At 38.5% G+C, this 22,630-nt stretch overlaps 1 protein-coding gene across 5 annotated transcripts in view; it reads right to left on the bottom strand.

Moving 5' to 3' along the window:
• The window catches only part of NALCN (sodium leak channel, non-selective), a 3,563,801-nt gene that overhangs the window by 113,248 nt on the left and 3,427,923 nt on the right, over positions 1-22,630 (bottom strand). For all 5 annotated transcript variants that reach the window (XM_044071239.1, XM_044071242.1, XM_044071240.1 and 2 more), the window contains exons 41-42: positions 7,821-7,971; positions 6,080-6,226 (exon numbers count right to left, since the gene is read on the bottom strand). In XM_044071239.1, the coding sequence (XP_043927174.1) occupies positions 6,080-6,226; positions 7,821-7,971 (298 nt within the window). The remainder of the gene's footprint in view (positions 1-6,079; positions 6,227-7,820; positions 7,972-22,630) is intronic.

Consider the following 22,630-nt stretch of genomic DNA (forward strand, 5'->3'; position numbering starts at 1 on the left):
TGCATCACCACAGTCTACATCCCACCTGATGCAAATATCAGTGAAGTTCTGTCCACCTTATATCAGTCTATAAGTGACCTACAAAACAGAAATCCAAAGCATGCAATAGTAATTGCAGGAGACTTCAATCAGGCTAACCTAAAGACTGCATTACCCCACTACCACCAGCATGTAAACTTTGCCACAAGCGGGTAAATATATTGGATAAGGTCTACACTAACATCAAAGGTGCATATAAAGCAAAACCTTATCCACATCTTGGGATCTCTGACCACCTAGCCATCATGCTGGTTCCAGCTTATAAATCCATACTGAAAACCAGTACACTGCCTACAAGACAAATAAGGATGTGGCCTGAGGAAGCAATCTCAACTCTAAAAGACTGCTTTGACTATACAGACTGGTCAGTGTTTAGACAGGCTGCTGTGACAAACAACCATGTTGACTTGGGCACATACACTGAGTCAGTCACAGCTTACATTTGTAAGTGTGTGGAGGATGTAACAAACACCACACTCATCACCATATGGGCAAATCAAAAATCTTGGCTAACTAGTGAGGTGTATGAGCTCTTGAAAGTAAGAAACACAGCTTTCAAATCCCAAGATATGGAAGCTTTAAGTGTGGCCAGAGCCAAACTGAGCAAATGTATCAAAGAGCCGAAACAATCCTATGGCAGAAAAAGCCAGAGTCACTTTAGGGACCAGAAGGATACCAGGCAACTATGGAAAGGAATTTAAACCATCACTGACTAAAAGTCTACATTAGATTCATGTGATGATAGCATTGAGTTTCAGAACCAACTGAACAAATTCTTCAGTAGGTTTGATGCTGACAACAAAACAGCATGCAGGATCCCTGAAGACAAGGATGCAGCAGTGCTGAACTTCAATACAATCGATGTCACCAGAACCCTAAAATGTGTCAACCCAAGGAAAGCAGCTGGCCCTCACAACATCATGGTCCGGGTGCTAAGGGAATGTGTGACAGAACTGGCTCCAGTATTCATGGCATCTTCAACACCTCACTCCATCTAGCCAGTGTTCCGAAATACTTCAAGGAGATGACTATCATTCCTCTACCCAAGAATCCACAGCCAGCAACTCTGAATGACTACCGACCAGTTGCTTTAACCTCAATGGCAATGAAGTGCCTGGAGAGGCTACTCAAAGATCATATAGCCTCAATCATACATGTGACACTGAACACACTGCAATTTGCATACAGGACAAACCACAGGACAGGGGTTGCCATCTCGCTAGCTCTCCACGAAACACTGACCCACTTAGAAGGCAAAAACTGCTATTCATCGATTTCAGCTCTGCCTTCAACACTGTCATCCCTCAGAATCTGATATCAAAGCTACTTCAACTGGGCACAGACTCTCAGTTATACAATTGCATTCTGAGCTTCCTTACTGAAAGGCCTCAAAAGGTTTGTGTGGGAGATAACAGCTCTGGAAGTATCATTCTGAACACAGGAGTACCACAGGGGTGTGTCTTAAGCCCTCTCCTTTTCACTCTGCTGACACATGACTGCATGGCCAGACATGAGATGAATAGGATCATCATATGCATGGATGACACCACTGTTATAGGCCTGATCAAAGCAGGAGAGGAGGAGGCCTACAGGAATGAGATTGATCAACTACTGGTCTGGTGTGGCAGCAATAATCTAGCACTGAATGTCAGCAAGACAAAGGAGTTGATTTTTGATTTCAGAAGATCTCAAGTACTACGCAAACCTCTAGTGATGAAAGGGATGACAGTGGAAAGGGTCAAGAGTACAAGGTTCTTGGGTGTTCATATTACAGAGAATTATCATGGTCAGTCCATGTATCCAGCAAAGTCAAAAAAGCTCAGCAACGCTTGCACTTTCTAAGGAAAATTAGGAAGGCAAAATTACCAAGCTCCATACTTCAGACCTTTTATAGGGGCACCATTGAAAGTGTCCTGACCAACAGCATTGCAGTCTGGTATGGGAGCTGTAACAATCAGGATCGGAAGGCTCTCAAGAGAGTTGTGATGGTGGCAGACAGAATCATTGGCACCTCCCTTACATCTCTGGAAGATCTACACAAATGCCGGTGCATCAACAGGGCCAAAAAGATTTCCAGTGATCCAATGCATCCTGCCAGTGGTCTGTACACTCTCCTGTCCTCAAGCAGGAGATACAGAAGCCTGCATTGTAAGACCACCAGACTAAAAAACTGTTTCTTTAATCCATTAGACTGTCGAACTCTTGGGAAAAATGAACCATGACGTCTGTTACATAACTAGCCTATCAAGGGGCTTATTTTATGGATGTGCAATAACTAAGTGCAATACTAAGGTAGCTCACCTACACACTGAAGGACTGTAAAGTGCAATATACAAACTGTGCAATAATTCACTCTAATCATAGATATGCTGCTATTGTTTCAATTTTACTTTGACAATATTGCCTTCATATTGTTCCTTCTCTTCCTTGACTCTTGTTCTGGGATGGGTGTGGGTCACTGCTGTCCTACTTTACTTACAAATTGCTACTTATTAAATTTCTACTGTGATATTTTATTAATTATTCTCTGTCTATTTGTGCAAATGTTTCCTGAACTGAGAATGAAGCATTGCAATTTCGTTCATCTACACTGCTGTGTAGTTCTGAATGACAAAAAAGTTTTCTTTGACTCTTTGACTTTGAGTTTAGCCCATATGCCACAGGTGGGTGTAAAAAGCCTGAGATGTACCTCCCTGGCTATAGAAAAGAACGTGATGGACCTCTTGTCTGAAGCAGGTATGTCCCTAGCCTTGGGCAGCATTCTTCCATCACCAAGAATAATAATACAATACAAACAAAAAAAGTATTGCATTATCATTCTTGGTGATGGAAGAATAATGCAATACAAACAAAAGATTATTGACTTCAACAACTGGCTTAGCTTCTGATGTCATTCAGAGGAGTGCAATATACATGTCTGCCTGGGAGGAGATGGTAGACAATGCAAATCATTTTGCCAGGGATGGCCTGCACCTTTCCCCTCAAGGCATCTGTATACTAGCTAAATCTTTGACCATCCTCATAGTGCCATTTTTTAGGCAATGCCAGTCTTCTATATTCTTAACAAAAATTAAAACACTTCACCTCCAGACTTGTTAAACAAGGCAATGACTTGGAACTTCTCCATGTCCAACTTATTATCAACAACCCCCTTATCATATCATAGCTAACTAGTGGACTCCCTGGCCTCAGACCATTCCACCTACATAACTAGAATGGAGCCCATCTGCAATTAGGCAAAGATCATTCTCATAGGAGACTTCAACTACTCTATACTTGTATCAGTTCTTAAGCAATGTTTTTATATTATGTCTTATTTGTTATAATTTTTTAAACCGCAGATGCTTTTGCTCTATTTTGAAGATTGTAAAATTATTGTTCTTAAAATATTTTGTAATAATCTGGAGCTTTTTTTCCCTGGCCTCTGTGAAAAATGGGCTTCTACCCAGTCAGAGTTTCCCCGGTAATAAAATGTTAATAAATAAATAAATACCCCACCATCAACTAGAAGACATTTACATCCTCAAACATGTATGTCCAGAAATTTAAGGACATCCTCAATACAAACTCCTTGGACCAGTTAGTCTGCACCTCTAGCAGGGGTAATAATATTCTGGACTTTGCTCTTCATCAATTGTGACTTCTTCACACAGACACACACACACACACACACACACACACACACACACACACACACACACACGTAAATTCCATGTATCACTGTTCAGTTTCACTTCTTTTATGCTTATAGTCACCATTAATCAAACAGAAACTTTCCCTCTTACAGAAGAAAGCAGAACCCAGTTCAGAAGTTAACATATAGTAGACTACAGCAGATAGTTCAACAGGAAAGCAGAAAGATAGATCAGTGAGTCTATCAAAACAAATCCAGAATTTCTGCTAAGCAGTAAAGCATAACAAATATTACATTTCCAAACATTCCCCATGAAAATAAATACAAATTAAAAACCATACGTAACTTGAAATCCTTACAGCTGTTCTGAATATTGACAACTGCCAAATTAATTTTTAGTTCACTCCTCTCCACAACAGTGCCAAGTGCATTCCTACAATAACCTGTGAGTGAGCTGCCATGTTCATGGAAGTTCACATACTGAGTATCTCCCAAAGCTGGCCCCACTGACTTTTATTAATGAAATTCATAGCATACGGTAATTATTTTAAAAAGGTAAGACATCTCTTTTTTTTTAAAGTATACCATAGTATAGTATAAGACCACCATGGCAGGGTCATGTGTAATCCAAACTTCTACTCATGGTAATGGTGGTTGTGGGGGGTGAAGTTTGGTCATGAGGTCTTGTAACTAAATAATGTCCTCTACCTTCAGTGAAATATGAATTACTCACACCCTGCTATAAGGTAAACGTAAAGTATTTCCACAAATATATAGTAAGAATATGGAGTAGTTGCCTCCACACTCTTGAAAATCTTCCTCTGCAGAATATAAAACTTGTCCTGGTAATGTCCTTATTTAACCTATAAATGACAGGGAGAAATAGAAACCAGGAGGCTCCAAGTTTAAGAACCAGGATAAAGAAATGCTATATTAGATAGACAAGACAAATGAAGTTCCTTCATTAAGAGAATCAATGTTCAGAAATTTTGCATATAGAATAATTCAGCTGTGTTAGTAGTTATTTAGTCATGTGTCCATATTAAAGAGCAATAGCAAAAAAAAAATGGCTGTGTGACATTTTCAATAAAATACTTGTACAGAAGAACAATATGTGACACTTACTTTTAATCACCTTCTCTTCTGAAGTATTTTAATGCTTCAGATTTATTGGTATATTGTAGAGTTTACATCATTTATTTCAAGTGTTTTAAGTGAAATTAAAATTACCAATGCACCTTAAACACAACTCTTCCACATCCAAAAGTGTCCTATGCTCAATACAAAGTGGTCTATGTACTACCAGATATAAGTGTTTGGCTGTTTTCAGTTGTTCCGTATCTACAGTGAACCCCACATTTGAAATCCAGCATTACTTTATTTAGGATTTTATTTCCTTTGCTCTCAAATTATATTGCCAGTTGCATTTCTGATATTTTTCCTTAGACAAGCTACATAACAAGGTGTTTGTAGCCCTGTCATCTTTCCTTCTCATTGAGACCATATGCCTGCTGAGTATCAAGACCTACAAACGTACTGTCAAGGGGCAGAGCAGGTCATAGATGAGTGAGAAGCCCAGAAAAACTTATATTTCTGGCAAAGAGAGTGTACAGAGGAGGATATTTTACTTAAAAAACTTGTCTCTCTCACAAAATTAACTGTTTTAATAACTTCCTGCAACTGAATCAAAAAATGTGCCACAGAGATTGATTTTTAAAGTAGCAAAGAACATAATCATAAATGTGATGAATAAAAATGTACAAATATACATTACAAAAAAAAAAAATGAAAAGGACATCTATACCCTAAGCATATTTTCTCTTCCTTGACTGTTTGCCCCACTATAATAAGGTTTCTTCTTCCACATATAAATAAAACATGATTTGGCTGTTTCTCCTTTTTTTGACATTTGCCTGCAATTTAGTTCAAGAAACCTGATACCACTGATAGACAGGAAATGATTGAGAACAAGTCATTGCAGCTAACCTATTCATAGCTTCACAGCAACATTAAGCACTATTTTATCTGTAGAGGCGGCTTATTAAAATATATTTAAAAACACAGGCCAAATAATGGAAAAGTTGCTGAAACTGTTTCCTGACACTCTGGAGTTAAATAGTAAATTCTTAGTAATGTCAGTCTAAGAGAGAGGAAAGAGCTTCCTTCTTAAAAAGATTAGGTGCTAGAATCTCATCTTCTGGGTACGCATAATGTATTGTGGGAAAGAAAGCATTAATCTAGTTAATAAACGATGCGCCTACCCAATCAGGTTATTTTTAGTTAAAACAAATAAAAAATTAATAATAATTGCTTATAGTGCTGGATGAACATAAGCATTGCAACAGATATTAGTATAAGCTAAAAGTTTTCCTTTTCTGAAGACAGTGCTCTTTTAATGACCTTTACCTGTGGCTGCGATTCATCCTGATTGTTGGCATTCAGGTCCTCAGTTGGCTTGGTAGTTTCAATACTAGGAGGATTTAGAAATCTGCTCAGTTCCTGCTGTTGGCTTTCACGAAGGCTATGGATGATGCTGCAAGACTGTTGCTGTTTCTAGAATAAAAACATCGCAGTTTACCCTTTTATATCAACACTCAGTAGACTACTGTTTCATGCATGAGTATTTACAATGAAAATACTTCATTCACCCAGTTAATAACCCTCCTATTCATCATTACCCTTCTTTTCTTTCCCCAAAGTCATCCCCTAACACCCTCCCACACTGTATCCCATCCCTGTTCACTACCTGTATTGTTTCTCATAAAATCTTTGGACTGTCTCTAACATGTCATCACTAGCACCCCCCACAATTCTCACCCTTGTCTCAGAACTGTATTTAACTAAGAAGACTCTGCTTACTGCAACCATTGGAGAAAAGTATACAGTCATCATTTTTTTATCTCATATTATGTCAGAAAAAAATAATTCAGTAATAATTTAGGAATTATGTTTAAAATCTATTTTTTCTGGGGTGGAAAGACTTGTTGATAATGTAGAGCTTGTAAAATTTGTTATAATGTAGAGCTTGTAAATTTTGTTATTGTTGCTGTTGTGCTAAAACAGCAACATGCCTAAATTGAAATCACTCTGTCTTTTGAGTCTGGGGTTGAGATCTGATCTCCAATCAGAGTCTTTGCAGGTTTCTGTTGTTCTCTCCATGTCTATGTGACCTTTCACTGCTCTGCTCCATTTTTGTCACACTTCCCCTAAAACATGCTGATTGGCTGATTGCACTATTCAAGACTACTTTTTCTTGTCTGGGTCATGGCTGAAAAGGGACAAAGATATACAGTTTACCCAGGTTACAATCAATAAATCAAGTAAAAACATAATGAAATTAAAAGGTTTAAAACTGTTTCTGGAATGCATTGTACATTTCATATATGCACTGGGTTTCTGCACCAGAATCCTGTGCTATAAGGGGTCTGTGTTACTCTGCAGGGTGACCAAACCATAAGTGTGCCAATAAGTCTTTTATAGCCTGGGCCACAAAATCTAGAAATATAGACTCAGATGTATTTGCACATTAAAAATAATGTGCCTCAAAGAATTTCTGATAGCTCACCTGAAGTAATAAAATTCCTATCTATATGTGACTGTATAAGATACTGCTTCCTCCATGATAAGCACAGTATCCTACAATATAAGCTTAGTAAATCCATTTTTCTTCGAGAACTAAATTGTACTATTTGGCAGCAACCACCTAATGGACAGACTTCCCAACTACAGTTCAACTTCATCAATAAAACTATATAGCCATAAGTAAGGGAAATAGATAAACAGCCTATTCCAGGCCTTGGTTACCAATGTTTCTGACTAAGTATCTTAAAGACAAAGGTGCTAGATTAACAGAGCAAGATATAAGATAAATTCTGGAATAAGACAATAAGAAACTAAATACTGTACTGACCATATAAATGCTACTCTACTGTCATACTGTAGGGCTACTTCACCCTGACACTAATTGTACAACAGCACATTCTGCCACTATGAGATTGTGAAAAACTATAAACAAATGAATGACAAAATTACTGCAGCATGTCTGCAACATTTAACATTTTTCTCTTTATATATTTTCAACAAGTCAAAAACCTGGAATTATAGGTTGTCTGCTTTCTTGAAATAACATTATTCTGAAGAAACATACTGCTCTGATTCTTTTCAGGCATTTCTTAAGCCACATTCGTATGGTCTGCTTAGCCACCTCTTCTTCTATTGTGTATTCCAGCTGTTCCCTAGCAAGCAATTCTTCCAGCTGAAGGCTTTTCCTAATATCAACAGATCTGTATGATAACATGCTGAAAATAAAGGAAAAATGAGCTGCAGTTAGCCAAAATAGTTAAATGTGCATTGGCAATACTTCTATACAGCTAAAAAAAAGCACAAAACATTGAGAGATATAACTTCAATTCTAACTTGCTAGACCAGGCAAACATTCAAGTGATACACTGTAGACTATTTTTTTGTATTGCACTTAATTTTCATATCTTCTACCAAATATTTAATGGAGCTATAACTATAAAACAAGTCTTTTTTTGTGTTTCCCATACTAGACTTCATATTTTTATTAATATGTGACCACATTTATATTCTACCTTGCATGATGCTAGTCTCAGTTGCTGAAATTGAACAGGAGAGCTAAGTAGCTGAAAATTCTTATTTTTTTTGTTAACTTTTTTCAGATCCTTTTTAAGCGTCTTTATATTTCCTTCCTGTTTTCTATCTTAAGTTAATACTTTACATACCTGTTTGAAAATCATTATTTTACGTCAATCTTTTTCTCGTTTCTGATCCTAATGCATCTGGATAAAGTAATGTAAGCTTTTCAGCCTTTATTCAGTAATTCCAGAACATATACTTGGGGATTCATTAAAGTTCCTAGCATGAGACATATGGGTTGTGCCAGAAAGCCTCTTCCAGCACAATATGCCCATTTGTGATTTAGAAACATGCTAGCTGTAATGAGGTAAGAACCCAGTTTTTGGCAAATTTGCATGTTTCTTGAAATGCAGTTACTCCTGTGATGTGCAGATCAAAGCTGATCTGCACATTTATGTAGTAAGTAACCTACAGATTATAGGCAGTGGTATTTCCCCAGTCACTCTCTCTCTCTCTCTCTCTCTCTCTTACACACACACACACACGCACACACACACACACACACACACACACACACACACACACACACACACACACACACACACACACATACCACAGTCCCTGAACCTGTTAATACCACCCTCCTATGGTGGCCCCATCCATTATTTAGTTTGTATAATATCAGGCAGTGTACCCTTATCAACCAAACCTAATTTACATAATTTAGGTCATATAATAATAACAGTATAAACCATCATAAGAAAATTAACATAGCTACTTTCTTGCACAGTATAGGCCATTAACTATGTCATTACCTACATATAGTACTCAGTGTAATCTTAATTAATTCTCAGATTCTCTGACCAAGCTGGAAGGTCAACCTGATTGCCTCCCTTCTGTTGTCAATCTGATATAGCACTTGGTATCCTTAGGCAGTGCAGTAACTTCCTTTTGCTCACAGATAATGAAGTCTTATTCAACATTTTGTGAGACATGCAAATATTTCACAAATATGGAGGGCACCCTCCCCCCAAAAAATATAGAATGTCATGCTCAGACTGTAAAAAGACAATACCAAAGCCTCCTAGAACAATGAAGACTATGTCTAAGAAAAAATCCAGGATCGCATCACCTTTAGGGACACTTTCAACAGATTCACCAGAAGCTACATTATCTCAACTCCATATGCCAGGGCACCCTTCAACTAGAAATGTTTACTAACTGATGACTCGGGTATACTGATTCTCCTTGTACCAGCCAAGACAAACACAGGGGACTAATAAGAAATAGTTTTGGTGCCTGGATCTCTGATATCTCAAGGGCTCTTAAGACCCTTTCATCTAAAAAATATAGCTATAATATGGTGGTAGTCCATGTGGGACTGAATGACTTAGGCTGCAAAACCCTGATGCATATGTTTGAGACATATCTGACCCTTCCACGCATGTTACAAATACAGGCAAGACTCTGGTCCTGAGGGAATCCTTCATTCGCCACGAATGATGCCTAAGTACAAAGAAAAGATAATTGGCTTCAAGAAGTATTGGCCAAATAGTTGGCGTCACTCCAAGGGAATCCAGTATGTGCTGAAAGTCCTATTTGCTTTGCAAAGGATGACCTGCACCTCCCTTTCTAAGGATTCTGCATACTATTGAAAGCCTTTGCTGCACCCAAAATGCTTTTTCTAGCAGAATCCAGCTAATGTACATCCCAACATGACTAATCTATCAGATTCATAACAGGATCATCTTAACATGGTTCTGCTCAGTGCCAGAAATCTCAACAACAAACTGCCCAACCATGAGTCTCTCCTGCATTTGGAACCATCTATATCTGTTTAATTACTGAAACTTGGTTTAAATGTTCAGAGAGCAGTCCTCCCTCCATATGGGTTTTGCATCTACCATGCCTTCAGACCTGGTGGCAACTGTGGTTACATCTCCATATTTGTTAGGGACCATATCACGTCTAGATAGATTCCCAAAGACCCAAAAACAGAACTCCAAATCACACTAAACAGAACCTATCACTTTATAGTCTGCTACTGGACACCCTCTAAGTAAGGTTCCTAAATGTAAATTTTGGAAGACTTGAACCTACCCCATCAATAAACTGGAGTTTCTGTACCTCCAGTGTAGGATGTGTGTAAATATTTTTAGGTTCCTAAATGTACATGGTGAAAATCCTATAAACAAGAATGTCATTATTTTGGAAGACAAATCTACCCCCTCAATAAACTGGAATTTCTGTACCTCCAATGTAGGATATGTGCAAATGTTTTTAGGTTTAATAAACTCAAACTCCCTGGACAAGATTACTAACAAACTCACTTGGGGATATAATATTCTTGACCTGCTCCTTATGAATATAGCTTCTTTATGCAGTATTCTCCAGTATCTTCTTCTCCAGTTAAGTCAGATCATAAACCTTACTCTCCCAAATCTATAAACCCATTGAAATCAATAGCTCAGAATTTAAGGATTTCAAACATACTAATCTCATCAAATTCTATGATGGCGTTTCAAAAAAAATTAATTTAGAGCAGCATTACCTCAGACACTGTCATGGCAGATAGCTTCACAATGGAATGCTATGTCCACTTAAATAAATGCATAGAACTGCCAATCCTAATCAGATCTAAATACAATGGGAAATATAAAGACAAACCACCCTGGTGATGAGCCACCATAAAAACCCACAATAAAATAATAACAAAAACTTTAATGTATATAGCAGATCAAAAGACACTCATATCAAGAATTATATCAAAAAAGTGACTAAAAACTTGAAAAAAACTATTAGGCCAATTAAAACAGCCCTTGACTTACATTAGCATCTGAAGCTAAGGAAAATTACAAATTCTCTTTTAGCTATAGTGTTACGAATTTATTGATAATGGCAACCCCTACTCTGATGCAGTAGGTGCTGACAATATATTGGCAAACAAATTCAGTGTGAATTTTACTTAAGAGATGACTAATTAAAGCCCAGTTATCCCAGAATCCATCAGACACCCATCATCACTAAAGAAAGTGTACTGAATGTGCTCTCCAAGACTAAAAGTGTTTCCTCCTTGTGAGCTGTCAGTATACCTGGCTGTTTAAAAAACAGCACTGTCCAAGCTCTGGCAGAGCCACTCATTCAACTATTTAATCCTGAGGTTTGGTACGCAGCACTGATGCCACTCCACAAGGGTTGTCCCACCACTGACCATGGGAATTATTGTCCCAGGAGCCTGACAAGTCTTATTTGCAAAGCCACTGAACATATTAAAAGTGACCTGATAAACTATGATATTAAAAATTTCATCAGGCTGGGCCCACAACACTTTGGCTTTGTCAAGGATAGATCCTGTCCATTGACAATTTCTGAACTAAAAGCCAATACCAAAGGGCTCTGGTTAACTAAGTTTGTAGATGAATGCAAGCTAGGAGCACTCATTAAATCCCCAAATGACTTGGCCATCCTGCAGGAGGGTTTGTCCCAAATAAATAACTGATGACAAAATCATGGAGTGAAACTAAATGCCAAAAAATGCATTATTGTATCCTTCGGGAAGTCATGTATCCCAGGGAACTAACACATTGGCAATACACCCCTAAGAGCTGAGCCAGTTTTTTGGAATTTGGGAACTTATGTGGGCAGTCACCTAACTTTTGGCCAACATGTGTCTATTGTTGTAAGACAGTCATTCTATATTGCATAGCTTATGACAAGGGGGTTGTTTCTAGATCTAGGGATGCTATTGTCTCCCTTTCATCAGCCCTCATTAGACCATTTATTGAATATAATGCCCTGTTTGGCATGTATCTGTTCAGACACATGTAACAACTTGAAAATCCACACAGATACCCTGATAAAAGGATACAAGGCCTAAACAACATGCCCCGATTCAAAGCCCTATCACTATATTTGTTATCCTACAGACTGTGAAGATATGACCTGTGTCTGGCGTACAAGGCATCCTACGACCCATTACCAATGGATTTACTGCACATCAGCAAGTCAAATGGCTTCAGAAATACTTGGTCTAGGGATTTAAACGTCTTCTGTACCATCATCAGAATGCAAATTTTAATGTGTAGACAAGAAAGACTATTATTTAAAAGACTGGCCAAATATTGCAGTATCTGTGGAAAGTATGAGAAAAGTGTTTTAAATTATTATAATCACACCAAACAGAAAATCCTTTCCACTGATTGATTTACGTCTGATGACTGGGTTAGTTAGTCCACTATGCAGAGTATACTTCAGATGAGACCTGAGGTGGTAATTATACTGACTAGGGACACTTTGGCCATTACACCAAATAAGTAACAATGTAAATATGTTTTCTTTTTTGCTGTACACATTTACAATAGTTTTGCAATCAGGGATGATTTTAATTTACATAATGTTCGTCTACTTTTTATGCACAGGCACAAAAGTGCTGACTTTTGAGATTTCTAGCTAAAACAATGGTGAGAGCATGCAGGATGCAGCAGTAAGAAAGAACATTAGACAGGAGAGCTCTGTGTTTACCAAGCTACACAGCAGATGTTTGTCTACAGTTAAGTTTTTAGATGTTATTGTTTTAGATGCAATAAAAGCTTTAAAAGTGTGGAAGATGAAGCCTTATAGAGGAAGATAATACTCCAAACACAGACACTGGTGCAGTAAATGCTCTAGAGGAACGCTTTTATTCTGAGACGATTGTGTAACTTAGTGATTTATTCTGAGGCGATTGTGTAATTTAGTGCTAGCACGGAGTGTAAGGCTGTAGTTTTTAGTGTAAGAGGTTACCAAGGAGCTGGAGCACAGGCTCAGTGAAATTCTCATGAAGGTGATATGAATGTCAGATGCCAGACTTTTGTGGAATTGGTGGCTAGCTCAGTTTCACGGGAGAGCACTGTAGCTATCTGAGAAATTGAAGCATGTACAGCTATCCCTGTTTGAAGAAATTTGTCCAGGAATACATACAGTTTTTAGTGAAAGAGGTTTCCAGGATATGTGGGATAGATTTGCATTGCTTGGAATCCATGCTTTATGTTTGTTTCAGTTCAGATTGCTGAGATGAGGCATAGACTCCACTCTAGGTTACTCTCATTAAATATGTGGAATCATTTAAGTGTTGTCGGTGAATTTGACAGTTTGATATCAATACCAGGGTTGACAGTCAACTGTAAGGACTTTAGCAGGTTGTCAGTCTCTTATGACAGGATGTTTTGAATGGGCTGTATGTTGCTGTCTAATGAGGTAAACACATTTTTTAAATCTAATAATCATTGTGATCTGAAGGGGATTGCTTTAGTTGATGTTTTATATACAACCATTTCACCAGATGCATGTTGCACTTAAGAGGGTGTACCCCAGGCATTTAGAAGAAAATATTGTCAAGGGTCAGGCTATTATGGGTAGACATTTTTTTTTCTAAAGAAAACATTTTTATAAACATAATTTAAGGATAGGAGTTACATCTTAGTTTGTTAGTAGAAAAAGCAATTACTTATGTTGCAGATGAAAAAAATCTAAATATACCCTTTAATAAACAGAGTAGATATAATAACAGAGATAATAAAGGTTAATACAAGCTCTGAGTGAAACAATGCAACTAGAAACATGGCAATGTTTGTAAATCAGTTTATTGATTTTGTCTCTACCTGAGATGTGTTCTGTGACAGAGAATATAAAATATATTTCCAGAAATAGTTAAGATGTTGAGTAATAAACTAACAATTGTTAAAAAGACAGCAAGTAATTTAACGTAATATTTTTAAAAAGAACTCACTGAAATACTAGATTGGTATTTTTATGTTATGTCATTTTAAAGTGTTTTACTATTTAATTAATTCATCTCAGGTTTTTAATTAATTTTTCTGAAGTATTATTTAAAAAGGAGATGCAAGCACTCACCCTATTTCCAGGTAACTGAAGTCTTTTTTAAATTTTTGGAGCCAATTCCCCTTAAGCACATCCACAATTGAGTATAATATATGACACCCCAGAGGCTCACAAAGAGACCACACACTCAAAAATGTAGCAGTCAAGGATATGATCATACTGGATCATTGAATTATAAAATCTTCGTTGCTCAAATATAATAACTGGATATGATAAGAATACATTTCTAATTCCATTGAAAGGGTCTTTACATACATCATTTCAATCAAACCAGGCATAACAGGAACTTACTAGGTAAGCAGGTAGGCAGGTAGATAGAGAGATGGCTAGATAGATAGCTAGAGAGATGGCTAGACAAATAGATAGACAGCGAGATAGATAGACAGATATATCTGATACTTGAATTCACATATCTTTACCTGTTTGCTACGCTAATTTGGTTTATACTTATTAACATTAGTATCAGTCCACATAGGCTTTACACCTTTGATAATTCTCAAATACAAACACAAAATCCAGTAGATCATTTCCATCTTTAAGTAGGACAGTGACAAATGTAATGGGTCACTGCAATTAACTTTGTTCAGTCTAATTACATAGCTAATGAATATTAAACTCACACAGTATACATCTAATTTTATTATTCAAACCTTCAGACATCCATCTATGAAAATCAAACACTAGTAAAATCACAAATGTTTATATAACAAGGCACTAGTATTCATGTATCTTTACATATACTTATCTGCCACTAAGGTATCCGGGCTTTTCATTAACATCATGCTTGTGGATATGCACAAGTACATGCATTTCCACCAATTACGTTCTTTTAAACCTTTAATAGTATAATGGAAAATTTAATGACTCCTCCTAATCCAAATTATTTCAGCCCAGATACCATAATCAAACTTGCAAGTGGATGACTGGCTGCGGAATCTGACAATACTTTGGTCTAACCACATTATCCATACACATTTTTACATTTAGCAGTCAGAGCCATTTCAAGGAAATGTATGGACAATATAATATAAACGTTTTGCATGTGTGTGCCAAAGCCATTTAGAACTTTACCACTTGCTATATATCCCCAAGGGGTTTACATATCCTGTGCATGTTTTAGTGATGACCATTCACACTGCAAGTTGATCTTGACTTAAAACTTTCATCATTCCATTCAAATTGTAATACTGAAACTTTCAAATCTATATCTAGCTATAAAAATCAAACAACACAAAACCAAATCAGCAGTCATGAATAGTACTTGTTGATTTCCATCAGGCTACTGAATCACGTGATGATGTCAGATAGTATTAAAATAATTTATTTCTGCGGTGGTGGTGCTGCGGTAGCGTTGTCGCCTCACAGTTAGACGTTTGTCACTTCACAGTTAGACGTTGCCCGTTTGATTCTCAGTTAGAGCGTCTTCTGTGTGGCGACATGCGTGAACGGGTGTTCCTTCATTGAAGGTTGTGTGTTAGGCCCGGCAAGCCAGCACGTAAAACTCTACTGCCAATCATTAGCGGACCGGAGTTCCGCTGTGGCGACCCCTAACCGGGAAAAAGCCGAAAGCCACAAACATTCCTGAAGATTATTAATCATCACTCTCTACAAGGTAACGCTATTTAAAATATAAAGGCCAAATGCAACAGGAAAGGCACACTAGAGTCATTATGAGAAAAGAATATAATCTTGAGGAATAAGAGGTCCTTAGCTAAGAAGGATCTGTAAACTTATAGGAGGTGAAGAAATTAAGCCCCAGCTACTTCAGAAGAGCATGGCCTAAATGTGCATCTCCAAATGGAAACAGGCACTAACTCTAAGCTCCTTTGATCTAGCATAAAAAAAAAAAAAAACAAACAAAAAAAAGTTGCAGGTAAAATAATACCCTTTTAGAAGGCGTGTTTCCAAAACTTTACTGCACAGTATGTGCAAAGCACTTTAGCTATTGTTTCAACTCCAGTGACTCTTGCTTTAATAGAATTACTCTGACAGGTTGCACAGTGCATCCTTCTGTGCAAATTATGGCAAGAGAACACAATTTTATTAGGTATATCAGTAAAAACGTGAATATAGCAAGGTCAGTAACCATGGAAGGTATCTGTCCCCAAGTACCTTCAGTTGACAGCTCAATACATGGAAATGCCAGCTACATAGACCATAAATAGGGAGTATACAGTCGCGTAATTGAAAAGGTCTACCACACATTTGGTTGACCAGTTGGTATGAGTGTGAAAAACAATTACAACACATATAGGTGATTTCTCATTTGTGCATGTGTATAGTGGCTAACTTATTTTTTCAAATGGTGCAGGTACATAGGAGAATGTACAGGAATGAATGTTTGAGTGGAGAGCTATTGGTGTAAAGTTGCCTTAGATCACATTACAGCATTGAGTTTGTACATGTAAGTGTTGTCTACTTATGGTTAATGTAAGTGCTAGGGAAAGGGATAGATTTTGTAATATGGTTTGACAGCTGTAGGTGTCAAGTATGTGTATGTATCTTTTAATGATACTGTTAGAGGAAAGGGTTTTTATTAACATATTGTGCAGGGGTTAGCACATATTAATATGGTTGTGCAGGGGGGGGGCTACAAAAAGAATTTAAAATAAAGAAAAAATGAAGATTACAACTGCTTAGTGTTGTTAGTATGTATACAGTTTATCCATCTAGCAGCCAAGAGCCGCAATTGCAGGCAGCTCTGACCTCATAAGTACTCTACTAAAAATAATCTGGGCTAGGGAAATTTCAGTAGAACTGATATTACTCAAACATGAAGACTGAGAACAAGAAGAGAACGCACGTAAAATGTTTCTGTTACCTTGCTTCTTTCAATGGTAGTGGTAGAGTACCAGAACTTATACAAAATTTTAAATGTTTCTGTGGAGACATTATCATAATTTAACTTAACACATAATCGGTGCAAGCATGATTATAGCAAAATATTATAGTGCATGAGATACTTATTATTTTTAAAAATCTGGAATATTTAAGGCAGCAGAGACAACGGTCTTAGAAAAACAACTTAGTGTATTGTCCAAAACATAAAAAATGCAGGTCCTTTCTAAAATAAGGGTGGTATTCAGTCATTACATGACTGTATCTAAATTATTTGGTCTGTCCATAAATGAGTGTAGTAAAGTCATGATTCAGAGGCCACTTACCCTAACATGAGAATTCTGCTAATGAGTATAAGCAAATGAAGTAAAATGAGAAAAGAGGTAAAACGGTGTAAGGTAATGAGGCGTTCTCTTGCCTAACTGCGATTCATAGTCATTCTTTTGTACTTTTCTGCACCATCTGCAGAGCCATTATAAAAAGCAGAATTGTACCTTTTCCACCTACTTTGCAGTCCAGAATAGTGTTGTCACTTACTGCTAGCATTGCTATTTCTTGGTGTGAGCTGCTGATCTGGTGAACCAAAACTACTTGCACTTATAGGACCATAGGATCATAGCAGATTACTAGGCTATTGACCCGGTGGTCATTTTAAGCCTAGCCGTTTCATCCCAATGTAATACCATAGAAATGCAAGTCAATACCCACGATTGCATTTAGTGAAGATTGCCCATGTCCAGGAGGGTTGTAGGTGCTATCCCCAGTAAGAATTTATGGTGCTCCATCCACTCGTCCAGGTTCCTTTTGAGCAGTGTCATAGAGGTGCTCTGTTTGACATGAATTTGGTACCCTGTTCTGAAGAAACAGCAGTCACTGGGAGATAAAACTGTCCCTCCAGCATGTCCTATTTAAGTTGCAGGCCATATTTACAGATATGCAGCAAGTTCATTAGGTTTGGGTCTTGGATTGCTCTGTAGGCCAGGCATAAGTCTCTACTAAGAAGTCTATATGATACAGAGTATAGTGACAGGGACTTTAGTCAGTCTAGGTAAGGCACATGCTGGAGCCCCTTGATCTTTTTGGTTAGAAACCTCTGAGATCTCACCAATTTCTGCAGGTGTTTTGTACAGTACATACTGAATGGGGTGTTATACTCAATTATGGGCCAGATAAGTGACAAGTATAGAGGTGTTATAACTTCTTTTGCTCTCAAGGCGATGACTTTACTAATCAAGTTTGCTACATAGAAAGCCTTCCTTACTACAGTACACACATAGTGGTCAAACTTAAAGTGGCAGTTACTTTGTGATCTCAGGTCCCTTACCACTTCTTGGGTACTTAGGTTATTGTTGTTGATTTGATTAGTGTGAAGGGACATTGTTTGTGTCAAAGGGAATTACATAATTTGGGGATTCAATAATTGCATCTAGTTTGCATCATCTGTAAACTTGGTAAGTCACAACTCCTGAGTTTTGACCTGAACTTCTGAGAAGTATATACCAAACAGTAGGGGGCCCAGCAGTGACCCCTGTGGTACCCTGCTGGTAACGCATCTGCTGGTTGATGTGGATTCACCCTCTTTTATAGTGTGTGTCTGGTTTGTGAGACAGTTGACAACCCATCTTACAACGAAGGAGTTTACATTCGGCTTACTAAGTTTATCGGTAATGCCTGAATGTAGGATTGTGTCAAAAGCCTTTGCTAAGTCGAAGTATGCTGTGTGCACAGATTTGCCATTGTCAATGGTCCTGGGTCATATTTTTAAAGAAATCCACCAGATTTAACAGGCAGGATATACCCTTGATGAAGCTGAATTGGGTAGGATCCAGGGTTTGGAGGCCACCTATGTCTTTATTTATGAGGTCCATAATGATACATTTCATGGCCTTACAGATTAGGCTGGTCAGGCTTATGGGTCTGTAATTCCCTGACTCTGTTGCTAGGCCACCTTTGTGGAGGGGAATAACTGTTGCTGTTTTCCATTCTGGAGGAAAAAAGCCTGTGGTTAGGCTATGATTGAAAAGGGTACTTAATGGTGATGCTAGTTCATAATTTAGCCTGTTTAGAAGACAACCTGAGATGTCATCTGGTTCCATAGAGGATGTGTTTTTTGTCTTGGACAAGGCTTTGATGACCTGTTCTTCAGATATATAGGATGGGGGTTTAGTTTTTGGGGAAAGTTTGTGATAAGTTGGAAGGGGATAAGGGAGTGAAATTTTTGCCAGACTTATCCGCTAGCAGGTTTGCTATCTCTGTGGAGTCAATGTGTGTGATAACATTGGTCACTAGCTCTGCAGGTTAGGGGTCGCCACAGCGGATCACCTGTCCGCACATTGAATGGCAGTGGAGTTTTACGATGTCGAGTTGCCAGCCCGGCGCCCAACCTTCCACAGAAGGCACACTCACACGCACACCTCGGGCCAATTTAGAGTGTCCAATCCACCTGCAGCATGTCTTTGGGATGTGGGAGGAAACCGGAGCACCCGGAGGAAACCCACGCGACCACAGGGAGGACATGCAGACTCCGCACAGAAGGCACCCCAGCCAAGGATCGAACCGGAAAACCTCTTGCTGTGAGGCGGCAATGCTAACCACTGCACCACCGTGGCCGCCCAGGCTATGTACATAGCTGTAAAAGTCCTTATTGTAATCCTTGGTTGTACTTGCGAAGTTTCTTTCAAAGGAGCCCTTAGAGGATTTGATAAATTGTCTTATTTGCCCGTTGAGGCTGAGGAGGGTGGATTTCCATTGTTGGGGCCTTGCCTTTGTTTTCTTGGACAGCGACTTTTTGTGTTTATTGTAAAATTTGCTGATGCTGGATGTCCACTATGGCAGCTTGTTTTTACTTTGGGCTCTGGCTTTGATTCTTTCTGGTAGAGCCGAGTTTATACACTTATGCAAATGATTGTACAATACTTTAGTGCAAGCTTTGGCATAGTTACCACTTCCAGCTTGGAATGGGACTTGGGATGCATTTATACCTTCACCTAGGAGGGTCTAGTTTGCCTTGTTGATGTTTTTTAGTCTCATTTCACCCTTTGTGAGTATTGGTGTTAGTGCCAGTTCAAAGGTGACTGATCTGTGGTCAGTTTTAACTAATGAGGATCCAACAATTGTGGCAGTGCATCTGTTTGACATGCTGGTGAGGACAAGATCTAGAACATTTGTTCCTCTTGTCAGAGTATAAACAATTTGCTCCAGGGAATTTGAATTAACAAAGTCAAGGAACTTTTGTGCTAGCGAGTTAGGGCTAGCGCAGGTTTCCCAGTTGATGATTGGATAATTGAAATCCCCATAACCACTGTGCTCAGTAAAATTTGGATTGTCTCCAGTCTGGTCAAGTAGGCTTTGTGGGGAGAGTCTACTTTAAAACATTAAAATTTCATAACATTGAAATTCAAAACACTGAGACCATAACATCGAATTCCCAAAACACTGAAAACTCAGAACACTGAAAGTGTGCATCATAACATTGAAAACTACAATGCACATGTAAATAACACCCCCTTCACCTATAACAACACCAAACTAGCAAATGCACTTTTTACTACCCCTGCATTCCCCAGACCCCCCGTAAATGAAATATACCAATGCCAAGATCACACTACACTGAAAAAAAGTTAATTTCCTAACCTCACTGTGTTACGATCACCATACAGAACGTAAAAATAATGTCTAAATCACTTATCTGTATTGCCTAAGAACAAGTACAGATTGGTAAAATAAACACTTTTTACCATACTCACTTCTCACAGCACTTCTTGGAACACTAAATTAACTTCCATGAAAGCAGCATATTCATATGTTTACATTCTGTATGGTGATCGCGGTGGTGGTGCTGCAGTAGCATTGTCGCCTCACAGTAAGACGCTGTCCGGTTCGATTCTCAGCTAGAGCGTCTTCTGCGTGGAGTCATGCATGAATCGGCGTACTTTTGTTGAAGGTTGTGCATCAGGGCTGGTAACTCGGCACGTAAAAATCAACTACCAATCATTAGAGGACCAGAGTTCCGCTATGGTGACCCCTAAAGACACAACAACAACAACATTCTGTATGGTGATCATGTTACAATGGGGTTAGGAAATTAACTTTTCATTAAAGTAGTGCAATCTTGGAGATGGTATATTTAATTTACAGGGGGTGTGGAGGGAAGAGCCCTCCACATGGGGGGTGCAGGGGGGCTTTCCCCCCTTCAGAAATGTAGTAAAATGTGTCTTAGTTTGGTATTGTTATAGCTGGAGGGGGTGTTATTTACATGTGCATTGTAGTTTTCAGTCTTATGAAGCAAAGTTTCAGTGTTCTGATGTTTCATTGTTTTAGATTTTTGGTGTTTTGCATTTTTGATGTTATGGTCTCAATGTTTTGAATTTCAATGTTATGAAATTTCAGTGTTTTAAAGTAGACCCTGTGGGAATTGTGACCCATGGATGGAGTTCTATAAATGGCTATAACTTGAATGGTGGTCTTACCCACCGTAACCTGGTCTTGGAATAACTCCATGGAGTTGTCCAGTCTAACTAGATGGGAGGTGAATTTATCTCTAACATAAATTGTATCACCACCTCCTTTGGTTTTTCACACATTCATTTTGTGGTCCAAAGGTGTGGAAGGTATTGTAGCCATTGCAAAGTAGGGGTACTATCTGAGGCCTTGAACCGGGCTTCTGTGACTGCACAGACATCTCCATCTTCTAGTGATAGAAGTGCTTCCAGAGAGTGCAGTTTTTCATTTAAGCTCCTAGCATTTAGCAGCATGCCCTTTATTTTGCTCTGATTGGCTAATTTTACATCGGTAATGCTGTTTTCAAGACCTTGCCTAAAAAAGGCACTATGGGGGAGGCAACAGCCTTGTCAGCAGCCAAAGCCTACAGGTGCTAGGTGCAAACCGTCTCTGGAAAAGCAGTGAGGTTTGTTGACTATGGCTTCCCAGGCTGACAGGAACTGGATCCCCTTTGAGTGACACCAAAAACTAAGCCAGTTATAGAAATGAATTATTTTTTGTTTATACTGTGGCATCATTATAGGTGAGAGTAGTATGCTGCTCAAGGCTAGGGACGTACCTGCTTGGAATGGGTCTATATTATAACATCAAAGTCTTAAAACTTTGAATGTTATAATATCAAACCCTATGCACCAAACGCTGAAAATAGTGAAGCTGCAGAATACTAAATACTTTCCCAGTAAAAGTATTCGGTGGGTCATTTCTTTAGCTTCACTATTTCCTCGACTATGGAGTGAAGGTTACGGACCGGGTTAAGGTAAGTGTGCGAACAGATCGGGTTAAGGTGAGTGTGTGATATTTAGGGACCTTAGGGTTAGTGAGCGAGTAAGGTGAGTGTGCGATAGGGACCTTAGGGTTAGTGAGCGGGTAAGGTGAGTGTGTGCTAGGGACCTTAGGGTTAGGGAGCAGGTAAGGTGAGTGTGCTATAGGGACATTAGGGTTAGGGAGTGGGCAAGGTGAGTGTGCGATAGCTAGGTAACTTAGGGTTGGTTAAGGTAAGTGGATAGTTAGTAGTGTATGTATGGTTTAGTGTAGGATTTTGTGAAGTGTATGTGTGCAGATTATTTATTTTGGTGTGCTTGTGTTGTGTGTATGTTTGTCGGAACAGCAAATTTTTTCCCTGGGAAAAAAATCATTATT

Source organism: Protopterus annectens, chromosome 5.part0 (assembly GCF_019279795.1).
Source record: "Protopterus annectens isolate FY-2018-M chromosome 5.part0, PAN1.0, whole genome shotgun sequence".
Taxonomy (NCBI): Eukaryota; Metazoa; Chordata; order Ceratodontiformes; family Protopteridae; genus Protopterus; species Protopterus annectens.